The sequence below is a fragment of the Schistocerca nitens genome, chromosome 5 (assembly GCF_023898315.1).
Source record: "Schistocerca nitens isolate TAMUIC-IGC-003100 chromosome 5, iqSchNite1.1, whole genome shotgun sequence".
Classification (NCBI taxonomy): Eukaryota; Metazoa; Arthropoda; class Insecta; order Orthoptera; family Acrididae; genus Schistocerca; species Schistocerca nitens.
Window position 1 is genome coordinate 434,556,443 of NC_064618.1, and position 16,335 is coordinate 434,572,777.

The 16,335-nt window shown below is 36.4% G+C and overlaps 1 protein-coding gene across 2 annotated transcripts in view; it reads right to left on the reverse strand.

Annotated features, from left to right (window-relative positions):
• The window catches only part of LOC126260852 (glucose transporter type 1), a 522,947-nt gene that overhangs the window by 284,058 nt on the left and 222,554 nt on the right, over positions 1–16,335 (reverse strand). Inside the window, exon 3 of one of the 2 annotated variants that reach the window (XM_049958264.1) lies at positions 8,867–9,191. The exons of the other annotated variant lie outside the window; for it this stretch is intronic. Within the exon in view, the coding sequence (XP_049814221.1) occupies positions 8,867–9,183 (317 nt within the window). The 5' untranslated portion in view covers positions 9,184–9,191. The remainder of the gene's footprint in view (positions 1–8,866; positions 9,192–16,335) is intronic. 2 annotated transcript variants of the gene reach the window in all.

Below are 16,335 nucleotides of genomic sequence, written 5' to 3' on the forward strand. Positions count from 1 at the left end.
GTATGTAACCCTCTCCTAACATAACCCATAATTAAATTTTAGCATTGTATTTAGGTCCTTTCCCTGTGGTAAATGAGAAAACTGATTAACAGATCAGCAAAAATCATTATCTAACCAACTCCAACTCCCTGATTAAAAATAAACAGTGCAAAAGTCAGTGGTGAATATTTCCTGTTACCATATCTGGATTCCCACTGATAATAATGATTCTTATTTTACTGTGTACCGTTATGGCATGGACTTCCTAATCCAAGCAACATAGCAGATACAAGAAAACCACTATTAATGTGAAAAAAAGATTATTATTATTATTATTATTATTATTATTATTATTATTATTATTATTATTATTTCTTTCTTGTCTCAGACGTTATGTCTGGTTAAAAATGGAAGGTGACGCGGACCTTGATCAAGAGTGACTTCCTTTTAACTGTACGGTATATGTCACATTGCATTTAGGAACTTTTGGGTAATTGAACAAGTGTCAATAATTACAGATTTCTGTAGTTGTATATATACATTTGGATGTAGCTGTATTGCGTTGATGTACTGGTGGATATTGTGTGGTAAGACTCCTGTAGTTGATAGTATAATTGGTATAATGTCAACTTTATCCTGATGCCACATGTCCTTGACTTCCTCAGCCAGTTGGATGTATTTTTCAATTTTTTCTCCTGTTTTCTTTTGTATATTTGTTGTATTGGGTATGGATATTTCGATTAGTTGTGTTAATTTCTTCTTTTTATTGATGAGTATGATGTCAGGTTTGTTATGTGGTGGTGTTTTATCTGTTATAATGGTTCTGTTCCAGTATAATTTGTATTCATCGTTCTCCAGTACATTTTGTGGTGCATACTTGTATGTGGGAACATGTTGTTTTATAAGTTTATGTTGTAAGGCAAGCTGCTGATGTATTATTTTTGCTACATTGTCATGTCTTCTGGGGTATTCTGTATTTGCTAGTATTGTACATCCACTTGTGATGTGATCTACTGTTTCTATTTGTTGTTTGCAAAGTCTGCATTTATCTGTTGTGGTATTGGGATCTTTAATAATATGCTTGCTGTAATATCTGGTGTTTATTGTTTGATCCTGTATTGCAATCATGAACCCTTCCGTCTCACTGTATATATTGCCTTTTCTTAGCCATGTGTTGGATGCGTCTTGATCGATGTGTGGCTGTGTTAGATGATACGGGTGCTTGCCATGTAGTGTTTTCTTTTTCCAATTTACTTTCTTCGTATCTGTTGATGTTATGTGATCTAAAGGGTTGTAGAAGTGGTTACGAAATTGCAGTGGTGTAGCCGATGTATTTATATGAGTGATTGCTTTGTGTATTTTGCTAGTTTCTGCTCGTTCTAGAAAGAATTTTCTTAAATTGTCTACCTGTCCATAATGTAGGTTTTTTTATGTCGATGAATCCCCTTCCTCCTTCCTTTCTGCTTAATGTGAATCTTTCAGTGGCTGAATGTATGTGATGTATTCTATATTTGTGGCATTGTGATCGTGTAAGTGTATTGAGTGCTTCTAGGTCTGTGTTACTCCATTTCACTACTTCAAATGAGTAGGTCAATATTGGTATAGCATAAGTATTTATAGCTTTTGTCTTGTTTCTTGCTGTCAATTCTGTTTTCAGTATTTTTGTTAGTCTTTGTCTATATTTTTCTTTTAGTTCTTCCCTAATATTTGTATTATCTATTCCTATTTTTTGTCTGTATCCTAGATATTTATAGGCATCCGTTTTTTCCATCGCTTGTATGCAGTCGCTGTGGTTATCCAATATGTAATCTTCTTGTTTAGTGTGTTTTCCCTTGACTATGCTATTTTTCTTACATTTGTCTGTTCCAAAAGCCATACTTATATCATTGCTGAATACTTCTGTTATCTTTAGTAATTGGTTGAGTTGTTGATTTGTTGCTGCCAGTAGTTTTAGATCATCCATGTATAGCAAATGTGTGATTTTGTGTGGGTATGTTCCAGTAATATTGTATCCATAATTTGTATTATTTAGCATGTTGGATAGTGGGTTCAGAGCAAGGCAGAACCAGAAAGGACTTAATGAGTCTCCTTGGTATATTCCACGCTTAATCTGTATTGGCTGTGATGTGATATTATTTGAATTTGTTTGGATATGAAGTGTGGTTTTCCAATTTTTCATTACTATGTTTAGGAACTGTATCAATCTAGGATCTACTTTGTATATTTCCAATATTTGTAGTAACCATGAGTGGGGTACAGTATCAAAAGCTTTTTGGTAATCAATGTATGCATAGTGTAGCGACCTTTGTTTAGTTTTAGCTTGATATGTCACCTCTGCATCTATTATCAGTTGCTCTTTACATCCTCGTGCTCCTTTGCAACAGCCTTTTTGTTCTTCATTTATAATTTTGTTCTGTGTCATATGTGTCATTAATTTCTGTGTAATGACTGAAGTTAATATATTGTATATTGTTGGTAGGCATGTTATGGGGCGATATTTAGCTGGGTTTGCTGTGTCTGCTTGATCTTTAGGTTTCAGGTAAGTTATTCCTTGTGTAAGTGTATCAGGGAATGTGTGTGGGTCTGCAATGTAACTGTTAACTAATTTAGTTAGATGTGAAGGTGTCTAGGTGAATTTCTTTAGCCAGAAATTTGCTATTTTATCTTTTCCAGGGGCTTTCCAATTGTGAGTAGAATTAATTGCTTGGGTGACTTCATGTTGCAAAATTATCACTTCAGGCATTTGTGGTATCATCTTGTATGTATCTGTTTCTGCTTGTATCCACCGTGCATGCCTGTTATGTTGTACCGGGTTTGACCATATGTTGCTCCAGAAGTGTTCCATGTCTGTTATGTTTGGTGGATTGTCTATTTTAATGTGTGTGTTATCTGTTGTCTGGTAAAATTTCTTTTGGTTTGTGTTGAATGTTTGGTTTTGTTTTCTTCTATTTTCACTTTTTTTGTATCTTCTAAGTCGTTTGGCCAATGCTTGTAATTTCTGCTTCTTTTCATCTAATTGCTCTATCACTTCTTGTTGTGAGATTTTACCTAACCTTTTTCGTTTTTTTCTGACATTTCATTTCTTATAAATTGTGTTAGCTGTCCGATGTCTTTTCTCAGTTTTTCTATTCTGATCTGTAGCCTGTGTTGCCATGCTGGTTTTGTGGGTTTCTTCTGTGTGTTGGTTGGTTCTGATCTCTGCCTAGTGTGTATATTTAGTGTAGTGAGTGCTCCTATATAAACCAGTAGTTGTAACTCTTCCATAGTTGTATTTTCATTTATTTTGTTGTGTATGATTGTGTTGATAGTTTTTATTGTTGTTTCGACTTGTGGGTTATTTGGCAGTCTATGCAAGAATGGTCTAATGTCTGTATTTGTGTCTTTGTATTCTATATATGTCAGCTGAAATTTTTCTTCTATATCTAACATGTGTGTCACTTCGTGTTCTATTTGTGCTTGTTCTGGTGGCTGTCTTAAGATTTCGTTTTCCTCTGACTGTTTAATTGATGCATGTTGTTCTTTGTTTGTTTGCTCTGGGATGTTTGAGTCCATTACTGTATTTTCTTCTTCTTCTGATTGAACATTATTTTGTTCCAGTATTTGTTGAACTTGTTGTTTGATGTTTTCTAATTCTGACTGGGGTATCCTGTTATTTTTGATTATTACACGGATCTGATCAGCTAGTCGTTGTTCTGTTAAAAATTTTAATTCTGGGTATCTGGTGATAAATGTTGTGTATACTTGTGATCTGTATCCAGTTGTGTTGGTTCCTAGATTTGTTGCTTGGTAATAACAGACCATGAGGTGTCGATTAACTTCATCCGACCATTTCATCCTCTGTCTTTGTTTTCCTTCTAGGGTGGTTGCAGGAAGCATATCCTGCAAAACACCTCTATTTGGATTTGAATCATTTTCCAGTTGGCTAGCAGTGTCGTTACCATTGTGGGCGGGCATAGGGTTCAAGCGTCGTCCCCGACCATGACGGCGCTTGTCCGAGGCTTCTTTAGTTCTGTCCTGAACCAACTAATCACACTAAAAGGGGGGTTAGCCCTATTAGTGGTTTGTTCTTTTTGTCGCCTTCTACGACTGGCAGAACATACCGGAGGCCTATTCTTTTCCCGGGCCTCCACGGGGATTATTATTATTATTATTATTATTCTTTACTTTCTCAGACGTTAAGTCTGGTTAAGAATGGAAAGTGACGCGGACCTTGATCAAGTGTCACTTCCTATTAACTGTACGGTATGTGTTATATTGCATTTAGGAACTTTCGGGTAATTGAACATGTATCAATAATTACTGATTTCTGTAGTTGTATATATACGTTTGGATGTAGCTCTATTGCATTGATGTACTGGTGGATATTGTGTGGTATGACTCCTGTAGTTGATAGTATAATTGGTATGATGTCAACTTTATCCTGATGCCACATGTCTTTGACTTCCTCAGCCAGTTGGATGTATTTTTCAATTTTTTCTCCTGTTTTCTTTTGTATATTTGTTGTATTGGGTATGGATATTTCGATTAGTTGTGTTAATTTCTTCTTTTTATTGGTGAGTATGATGTCAGGTTTGTTATGTGGCGTTGTTTTATCTGTTATAATGGTTCTGTTCCAGTATAATTTGTGTTCATCATTCTCCAGTACATTTTGTGGTGCATACTTGTGTGTAGGAACGTGTTGTTTTATAAGTTTATGTTGTAAGGCAAGCTGTTGATGTATTATTTTTGCGACATTGTCATGTCTTCTGGGGTATTCTGTATTTGCTAGTATTGTACATCCGCTTGTGATGTGATCTACTGTTTCTATTTGTTGTTTACAAAGTCTGCATTTATCTGTTGTGGTATTGGGATCTTTAATAATATGCTTGCTGTAATACCTGGTGTTTATTGTTTGATCCTGTATTGCAATCATGAATTCTTCTGTCTCACTGTATATATTGCCTTTTCTTAGCCATGTGTTGGATGCGTCTTGATCAATGTGTGGCTGTGTTAGATGATACGGGTGCTTGCCATGTAGTGTTTTCTTTTTCCAATTTACTTTCTTCGTATCTGTTGATGTTATGTGATCTAAAGGGTTGTAGAAGTGGTTATGAAATTGCAGTGGTGTAGCCGATGTATTTATATGAGTAATTGCTTTGTGTATTTTGCTAGTTTCTGCGCGTTCTAGAAAGAATTTTCTTAAATTGTCTACCCGTCCATAATGTAGGTTTTTTTATGTCGATGAATCCCCTTCCTCCTTCCTTTCTGCTTAATGTGAATCTTTCTGTTGCTGAATGTATGTGATGTATTCTATATTTGTGGCATTGTGAACGTGTAAGTGTATTTAGTGCTTCTAGGTCTGTGTTACTCCATTTCACTACTCCAAATGAGTAGGTCAATATTGGTATAGCATAAGTATTTATAGCTTTTGTCTTGTTTCTTGCTGTCAAATCTGTTTTCAGTATTTTTGTTAGTCTTTGTCTATATTTTTCTTTTAGTTCTTCCCTAATATTTGTATTATCTATTCCTATTTTTTGTCTGTATCCTAGGTATTTATAGGCATCTGTCTTTTCCATCGCTTCTATGCAGTCGCTGTGGTTATCAAGTATGTAATCTTCTTGTTTAGTGTGTTTTCCCCTGACTATGCTATTTTTCTTACATTTGTCTGTTCCAAAAGCCATATTTATATCATTGCTGAATACTTCTGTTATCTTTAATAATTGGTGGAGTTGTTGATTGGTTGCTGCCAGTAGTTTTAGATCATCCATGTATAGCAAATGTGTGATTTTGTGTGGGTATGTTCCAGTAATATTATATCCATAATTTGGATTATTTAGCATGTTGGATAGTGGGTTCAGAGCAAGGCAGAACCAGAAAGGACTTAATGAGTCTCCTTGGTATATTCCACGCTTAATCTGTATTGGCTGTGATGTGATATTATCTGAATTTGTTTGGATATGAAGTGTGGTTTTCCAATTTTTCATTACTATGTTTAGGAACTGTATCAATTTAGGATCTACTTTGTATATTTCCAATATTTGTACTAACCATGAGTGGGGTACACTATCAAAAGCTTTTTGGTAATCAATGTATGCGTAGTGTAGAGACCTTTGTTTAGTTTTAGCTTGATATGTCACCTCTGCATCTATTATCAGTTGCTCTTTACATCCTCGCGCTCCTTTGCAGCAGCCTTTTTGTTCTTCATTTATAATTTTGTTCTGTGTTGTATGTGTCATTAATTTCTGTGTAATGACTGAAGTTAATATTTTGTAGATTGTTGGTAGGCATGTTATGGGGCGATATTTAGCTGGGTTTGCTGTGTCTGCTTGATCTTTAGGTTTCAGATACGTTATTCCATGTGTAAGTGTATCAGGGAATATGTATGGGTCTGCAATGTAACTGTTAAATAATTTAGTTAGATGTGAATGTGTTGAGGTGAACTTCTTTAGCCAGAAATTTGCTATTTTATCATTTCCAGGGGCTTTCCAATTGTGCGTAGAATTAATTGCTCGGGTGACTTCATGTTGCAAAATTATCACTTCAGGCATTTGTGGTATCATCTTGTATGTATCTGTTTCTGCTTGTATCCACCGTGCATGCCTGTTATGTTGTACCGGGTTTGACCATATGCTGCTCCAGAAGTGTTCCATGTCTGTTATGTTTGGTGGATTGTCTATTTTTATGTGTGTGTTATCTATTGTTTGGTAAAATTTCTTTTGGTTTGTGTTGAATGTTTGGTTTTGTTTCCTTCTATTTTCACTTTTTTTTTTTTTTTTTTGTATCTTCTGAGTCGTTTCGCCAAAGCTTGTATTTTTTTTTTTTTTGCTTCTTTTCATCTAATTGCTCTATTGCTTCTTGTTGTGAGATTTTACCTAACCTTTTTCGTTTTTTGTCTGATATTTCATTTCTTATAAATTGTGTTAACTGTCCGATGTCTTTTCTCAGTTTTTCTATTCTGATCTGTAGCCTGTGTTGCCATGCTGGTTTTGTGGGTTTCTTCTGTGTGTTGGTTTGTTCTGATATCTGCCTAGTGTGTATATTTAGTGTAGTGAGTGCTCCTACATAAACCAGTAGTTGTAACTCTTCCATAGTTGTGTATTCATTTATTTTGTTGTGTATGATTGTGTTGATAGTTTTTATTGTTGTTTCGACTTGTGGGTTATTTGGTGGTCTATGCAAGAATGGTCTAATGTCTGTATTTGTGTCTTTGTATTCTATATATGTCAACTGAAATTTTTCTTCTATATCTAACGTGTGTGTCACTTCGTGTTCTATTTGTGCTTGTGCTGGTGGCTGTCTTAAGATTTCATTTTCCTCTGATTGTTTAATTGATGCATGTTGTTCTTTGTTTGTTTGCTCTGGGATGTTTGAGTCCATTACTGTATTTTCTTCTTCTTCTAATTGCACATTATTTTGTTCCAGTATTTGTTGTACTTGTTGTTTGATGTTTTCTAATTCTGACTGGGGTATCCTGTTATTTTTTATTATTACACGAATCTGATCAGCTAATTATTATTATTATTATTATTATTATTATTATTATTAATCATCATCACTGTAAGAAATATGACACACAAGCAGTATAGCTAAACAATACTAATCTTATGGGAGACGCAGAATTGAAAAAATTGCGAGAGTGAGTGTCAGTTATAAAAATTAAATATTGTCTGTTGATCTTATGGTAATTGAAAATGAGACAGAACTGTTCATATTATAGAAATATTTACTCCTGTAGCACTGACATCCTGAACTGAACAGAACTTAAGCTTTAAAAAAACCTGTGGAGCTAAACAGGAATGGTAAGGTCTGGAGCCTTAAAGGAAATAATACTTGATCATAAAAGTTTTATATTCTTCAAATGTTTGTGTGAGACTGGAAGCAATAATACTGCACGTTTTATCCATCATGAGAGCAATTTCACAATAGGGTCTAATTTTCTCCGTCTCATTAGTTTTAGGTTTTCGTGTTCCACTAACTACCAGTGAGTAATACAATTACATAACATTTAATAGAAAATTACACTATCAAAAACAGGTTAGTACTGATACTGAAACTGTGATACAGGCTAAATTTAAATTCCATATTACTCATCAAATTCACTGCCCTTTTATTTTTCAAAGTTCTCATGTTTTAAATTTATTACAAAATTTTAAGCCCCAAGTGATAATGTATGTTTCATTTATGCAAATTTATTCTTGTGTTCTAAATAAATCTCAAACACTGGCAAATTTGTAATTCTTATTCCTGACATAGTTGCAAATATAATTAGCATTTTAAGCAGGAGGTAAGAACTGATCACATGTCTGTTTTGTGTGTTCCTATAAACCTTCGCATTATGTAATGAGAATTCTCAAAAGACTTTATATCCATGCAACAGAATGGTAAGTCAGCAATGCAAATTGAGCAAAACAAAAATACAGTATTCAGTTGAAGTTGCCTGATTTCTGTGTCAGTTCATTTAACTGCTACAGTTATAAAGTGGAACATCACACAAAATATGTAAAATAAAGCAATCATTCACTATCTCGTATGGAGGGGGCTACTGAACAGCTCATGCTAAGTTTCAAAATTTTAAGTTCATTGAGGTAAAAGTTAATAGACAACTGAAATCTATTTCCGAAAGTTATATACATTAAACCTAAAACTCACTAAGCAATCTAAATATAAAGTACTAAGGACTCTTTCGCTTTTGTCACTTTCTTGAAGAATAGGAACTCTGTAGTATCACTACAAGTAGCAGTGCCGGCAGCAGAGCATATACTGAGATGAAGCCTACTTGTGCTGATGGCAAAGTGGTTAAGAGCTGTACTGTATTCAAAAGGAGCAGGGGCGGGAGGCAGGGCATGCGCAAAAAGAGCAAGCATTATAGAGGGGCAGGGATGCCCACCTGAGCTACGAGGTAACATACCTCATAAGCAACTCCCTGAGGGTGGCTTCGTCTTCTTCTTGTACCTCTTCCTTCGTCTCATCACTAACCTTCCTGCGGGCCGGCGGCGGGGCCGGGGCGGGGACCGGGTGGGGGTGCACGTGCCGGGCAGTCAACTCGAGCGTGGGGACGGCCGAGAAGAGCGCCGGATGGCCGTGGGCGTGACTGTGTGCATGCTCGTGCACTTGAGCTACTTCCTTGTATGCCCCCGAAATGCCTCCTCCTGCTCCTGCTCCTCTTGCTCCTTGCTGGACCACAGATTTTCTCATCGATTTAAGCCCTGGTCTCGTCTCACCCATCCTCCTGCCTGGGATTTTGTTGACAAATTGGGACAAGGGTTGAGGTAGGGAAGGGAGAAAACCCGACAACATATTTTAAAGGCTGCGATATGTATGTCAAAGTAAATTGTCAGTTGCCGCTGTGGCTGTGCCGGTTCGGTCCTCTGCTTAGTGGGAGGAGAAAGGTGCATTACAGACACAAAAAAGGAAATGTATTAAAAGAACACTGAAAATGTGTAACTTTATACTTCCAGGAGTAACCTGTATTAAAATGTTAAAAGGGGGAAGCCATCAGACTTCTGTCTTGTCAGAATTCGTTTCAAGTAAGATAGCTACGGTAACAATTAATTTCAGCTAAATATTTTCAGAATTTGGTGATAGAATATAACAAACAATTCACACTACAAATCCTCAGTTTTGATTAAAAAAGAATGGAAATTTAATTTATGTCACATATACTTCTTTGAAGTCACTGTTTCTGAGCTCAGTACTAGAAACGAATTCTGTGACAATGCTGGAACATTTCTTCTTCAGTTTGTTACATTTTATGAACATGAGTTGCAGCAGCGAACCAGTCCTCAAAAAATGTATTAAACACTTGTGGTTTATTTCTAAAAAAAGAAAAAAGCTACATCCAAAATGTACTGTACAGTTTCACATTAACATTGATACAGATAAGATATGAATCTTAGGAAGAATAAACAAATGAAGCCACAAACATTTCCTCATCATACGTAAGTGACTCTATAAATGGTAGATAAAGAGTGGTGCTAAAAGATTTTTCCTTTTCAACTGATGTGCACATTACTTCACTAAAACACAATCACAAGTTACATTACAAAGAAATAACAAGGCATAAATTGTAGATCACTGGTCTTGCGTGTGTGTGAGTGGCGAGGGCAGTGGGGGTGGGGGATCTTATTAGAGCATGATTTAGTAATAATTCACTGGAATTCACAAAGGCAATACTGCACCACAAAGTCAAATCTTTACAGCCAAAGACATAATATGCAAAATGGGTGTTTGGTCATAAGACAGACAGGGAATGTCACACCAACAGGTCTTAGCTAGTACCCTGTGTCAACTAAAATCCATATACTCATCAATGGTGTTTGCACATTAAGCACTGTACTAACAAACAAAATTAAGTTAAAGAGTGGCTACATCATCACAGCATTAGTAATAACCACTGTCTGAGGGACAATTGATTTTTATGAGCATTTCTTTTGACATGAGCTTACTAGAAGAGTTCCATACAAAGCCCACAGGTCTTCTCTGGATCTTCTATGTTCCCTCTATTACTGTCATGTACTAAGTGTTCTCAAGAATCTACCATACACCATTTTGTTATTTACCTCCTTCATGGGTGAATAAAATATTTTTACAATTCTTCCAATGAATCACAGTCTGTAATCCACCTAATGTACAACTAATTGTACATGGTTGCTCCACTTCAAATAGGCACAGTTGCACACGCACACTCACTCATAGATATATATCCGTTGTGGTATTTCCCACTCACTGATCAATGGTAATGTAACACAAAAGTAATGGTTCTTTACACCTATTTGTGTGTGACAGATTGGTTTCATTTATGAAGAAGGCCAACTATTAGTTCTGGCGTCAAGTTCTCCAATGTTACAGCTTTTTTCTATACAACAGCATCACTACAGACATCATCACTGTGCACAGCATCCTGGTCAGCAATGTAAGTTCTGTGACACTGCCTACATGATGGTGTGATATATATAGTGAATTTGTAAGACAAGTAAATTATAGCATTTTATGCCGAAACTCATAATAAACCCTAAATGTGAACAATGGGAGATACAATTAAGACAGGCTATCCCGAATAGATCCAAAACAAGTAAATATACCAAGGTTTGTCTGTCACTAAGTCACAGTAAATGATGGTGGTAGTTTTTTTTAAATGTTTTTAGCTGCTGGGTTACGATAAATATCTTTTTTTCCTAATGCAACCACATACTTTTTTCTGTGACTGGAAAAATTCAAATGGGACTTCAGTGACATAACAGGTGAAACTTAATCAAATAGTAACAACATAACAGCCACACACACTACTGTCCTGCAATCAGGAGAAGAGGTTCCACCAAAGTCTGACATATCATATGAAGTGTACAATTCAGGCTATTGCAAAGTATACAATGGTTGAAGAAGAGGTTATTGTTTTGAATAATGACAAATGTCACCAAATTGTTGATGCAGTGGTGTGGTTGTATACTGAAAGGTATCCTGATGATGCCAAGACCTTATAACTGTCTTTGCAAACAGCATAAATAATTTCAAGAACGGGGAAGTCTGAACAACAAAACACGACAGCAAAAAATAATAGCAACTGATAGGAGAAACACAACTGACATTTTAACAATCCATGTGACACTATGAGGCAACTTTAATATGCCAGTGCGATCAGCTAAAAAGAGTATTCTGTGAATGCTATATTCTAAAACATTTCACCCTTTCTGCATTTCATTCCATAAAGAATTTCATGGCAATGACTCTCCAAATCAGTTTCAGCTCTCTGAATGTTGTCTGCAACAACTGCAACGTAATGCAGCATTTCTAGCAAGATACTGATTGCGGATATAGCATTTTTTTGCAAACTGTAAGCAAATCAACCTTTGTAATATGCAATACTGGTCAGCTGAAAACCCAAAGCAGCTGAGAGAAGTGGACAAACAATGGCCATGGTATATTAGTGCATGGTTTGGGCTTTCCAGGAACTGCATCATTAGCCCCTGTTTTGTTTGTAGGACTTAAATAGCCATAAGTATCTACAGTTGCAAACAGACACAATCCATAGTTATTGAACATAAGGCAATTGATGTGGTACTAATGCGATGGATGTCCTGCCCATTCCACACAGTGATAAAAGATTTTAATAACAGAACATTGGAAGGGCACTGAAGCAGCTATTCGGCAAATACACAATGGCCTGCAAACCTACCAGATTTTGCAACTCTGGGTGAGGGGGAACATAAAAAAGGAGGTCAACAAAGAAAAATACACATCACAAAGACATGAAATGTCATGTAACATGAGCCTGTGTTATTTTGATAGGGCTTAATGTGATGCATGGGATGGTTTCTTGAAAAATTATTTACTTCCATACTTGCACTTACTAGGAACCAGAGAGAGTCTTGCGGAAATCTAATTTCGCAAGTGGGATTATTATTTATTTGCGCAGCTCATCTCATCGTTAAAAAATATCTATTTGCCCATTTTGTTTCTAGTTTTGAAAATTAAGTATATAAGTATATTTACTACACAGAAAATGTTTTGTCAATTATAAGTCCCAGAAATTTTCCTATTTTATCTTTTGTTTTGAGTATCCTGAGATCAAATAAAAATTCTCCTATTTTCTTTTTATTAATGCACAACTAATTGGTTTGACACTTGGGGCTATTAGGGGCACTGTTTGATCTGCACCACCTTATATATTCTCTTGTGCAATTGTTTGCATTTTGTCAACAGTTTGTAATACATGTCACACGACATGGAAAAATTGTTAATATAACCAATATACACTATGTAATCTAAAGTATCTGGATACCTTGCAGAAAATGACTTACAAGTTCGTGGCACCCTCCATCAGTAATTCTGGAATGCAATATGGTGTTGGCCCACCTTTAGCCTTGATGACAGCTTCCACTCTCGCAGGCATATGTTTAATCAGGTGCTGGAAGGTTTCTTGGGGAATGGCAGCCCATTTTTCGCGGAGTGTTGCACTGAGGAGAGGTATTGATGTCGGTCAGTGAGGCCTGACACGAAGTCAGCGTTCCAAAACATCCCAAAGGTGTTCTATAGGATTGCGGTCAGCACTTTGTGCAGGCCAGTCCATTACAGGGATGTCATTGTCGTGTAACCACTCTGCCACAGGCCGTGCACTTTGAACAGGTGGTTGATCGTGTTTAAAGATTCGATCCTCATCCCCGAAATGCTCTTCAACAGTGGGAGCAAGAAGGTGCTTAAAACACCAGTGTAGGCCTGTGCTGTGATAGTGTCATGCAAAACAACATGGGGTGCAAGCCCCCACCCCCAAGACATTACCACACCATAACACCCCCACTTCCGGATTTTACTGTTGGCACTACACAAGCTGGCAGATGACGTTCACCGGGTATTCGCCATACCCACATTCTACCATCGGAACGCCACATTGTGTACCGTGATTCATCACTCGACACAATGTTTTTCCACTGTTCAGTAATCCAATGTTTATGCTTCTTACACCAAGCAAAACATCGTTTTGCATTTACTGGCATGATGTGTGGCTTATGAGCAGCTGCTCAACTGTGAAATCGAGGTTTTCTCACTTCCCGCCGAACTGTCATAGTACTTGCAGTGGATCCTGATGCAGTTTGGAATTCCAGTGTGATGGTCTGGATAGATGTCTGCCTATTACACGTTATTATCGTCTTCAACTGTAGGTGACAGCACAATGCACCTAATATGAAAAACATATGTTTTTGAGGGTGTCTGGATACATTTGATCACATAGTGTACATGGAAGGTCCAAAAATAGAACATCAACGAATTCCTCTTATTATCTTGAATATTTCCAATCTTTACTTCTAGCCTACTGCTCGACACAGGGTTCTGTGCGACTTTTCTGCAACTCTCCCCATTTCCCTAATTCTACCCATTTCCTAAATCTTGCCAGTCCATTTCTTTCATTCCTCTCACTTCCCTTCAACTCTTCTTCTAGAAGGAGCCACTGGCTTCAAAAGCTTGCGCAATTCCTTAACTTTTATGTACGTTTTCTCCTGCCCCACTTGGTGAATAGATTTTTATCTATTCAATTATATTATATTTTAAGAAATTTATTATTTTTGTTGATGTAAGTTTGTTTATAAATTCATAATCATCATTTACAGTGATTTTTTTAACAACCTTTCACACATCATCTCTGTTGTACAAGAACAAGCAGGGTTTCCGCATTCAAGATACAAGTGAAACTAACAGTGTACAAAATTTTCGTGGCTACTGGACACAACTTCCTTTACTAGAAATGATCATTTCTCCTTTAATAACGTTTCAGACTGTGGCACAATAATTTTTGGCATTTAAAATATGTTTACTTTTTACTTAGCAACTTCAATCTCACATCTCAGCTAGAATTTCCTGAAAGTTATGTACATTCCTTGATCAAATTTTATGGTATTTATCTGTAAGAATAATTAATAATAACCTATGCTTCTTTAGTTGTCGAGTGTACCATTTTTGGTAAGATGTGTAATATTAGTACACCTTTTGGTGGCACTGGATGCGTGTGATATGAGTCTGTTGCCAACTAAGAAAGGGAAAAAAACATTCCATTATATGATGGAGGCTTTCAGGGCTCACATTTTGAATCCCTGGCCTTTTCTTTTGTTAATGGGCCTTAAACCACAGCCTAATGCCCAAATGAAGAAAATTACCAAGGATCATCAATATTACTTTATCATTATTAAGTGTACCACAGCAATCCAATGCTTTTAACTGGTTTCTCATCTACCTGATGTTAGTCTCAGTCTGAATTATGTTTTTCTCTAGTCTTTCTGCAATACTGGAATTGCGTTCTCTATTTTAGGTCTTAGTTCTATATGATCAGCTATTTAAAAATCAATAACATCACGGTCTTCAGTCACTGTGTGACTAAGTGTAGTTGCCTGGTACTTAACTAACCTTTTATTGATATGACTGAAGTCCAATAACTACGAATATATCATGTGACTCATTTTTTCTCTCTCTGCACTCTTACCTTCATTAATGCTGCCCACAAATTTTATGCTGTTTATACTTAAAAATGCAATATTAAGTTTTTTTTCTATAAATATTCTCTCAGCAGAGCTTGGAAACAGATAAACTGAAAGAATACATTTTTGCACAAGAGTAAAAGTGACACGTACACCAATCACTATCCATAATACACTGTAAGGAGGCCTGAAGGTTATATATGTAAATGTATATGATAGCAATCAAATACAATTGTATCAATAAAACACTGGTTATGGGATCACAACATGATATTTCCTTTGTGGCCACTAGTTTGAAGTCATCACAATTTTGAATACAAAATCACAAACAAAATCTTCACATCATTTATACGAAATTATTCGAAAACTGAGGTGTATAGTTGTCGAAATGATAACATATACAGTGAAATATATAAATTCATGGCAATGAGTGTCTGAAAATTGCGATTAGGGTTACATTTGACTGGGACAGTGAATACTTGTCATTACTGCACATCATCATTCAGTCGTAATATGAGCACAGTGAAAGGAAGAAATTAGGATATATTTCTGTTGTATCTCACATAACAAGATGGTAGTGTCCACAAAAAACACTCAGGATGAGCATGGAGTAACACTGTGTGTGGCATGTGTAAAAAACATAGGGTGCCAACCTCACTAGTGAGCAGAATGTCCGAATGCATGGTCAGGGACAAACACGGAAACTGTAAGAGCATGACAGTGTGAAGAATTTAACACTTATGCAACGTGAGCGTACATAGTAAGTGAGATCTGGGCTCACAATAGCAAGCAACTGATTGAGTCCACATGGTTGAACAAAGAAAGCTACGACTCCAGAGGCACTGCTGAATGTATGCAACACTTATGCTGTGTACGATGGAGTTACAGATCACCTCAAATGAGGGACACGATACGGAGAAGTCCTACAGTAATCTATGTACAGTTACTTTACATAAAGAAATCTAAATTTCAAATGAGAGAGAGAGAACTGTGTCAACGAACGAGCTTTTTTATATTACAGCTCTTAACAAATGCAAATAAATACTCAGTCAATAAAGTGAAAATACCTTCTCTAGACAGAAAAGAACTCAGTGAAATTATCTTGTCTACTCACAAGAGACACTTGGGCAGGAAATGCAGGGGAGGTATAATCAGACTGTTAACTGGAAAGCAAGCTACACTCATGGAGAGGAAAGTTGTCTTTCCTGGAAGAATGCTACAGTTGCCATACATAAAGACTAAGAATAAATTTTCCTTGTGGCAATCAAGTACAGTGTGCAGAGATTTACACTAAGTCTGTCCACATGCATTTCTTGTGTTAGTACTATTAGTAATTCATATTTGTAATCCATGTAGCGTTCAAGCACTTTGCAGAAAATGAAGCCCCTAGGCATGTCTGCACTCTGCTTCACCA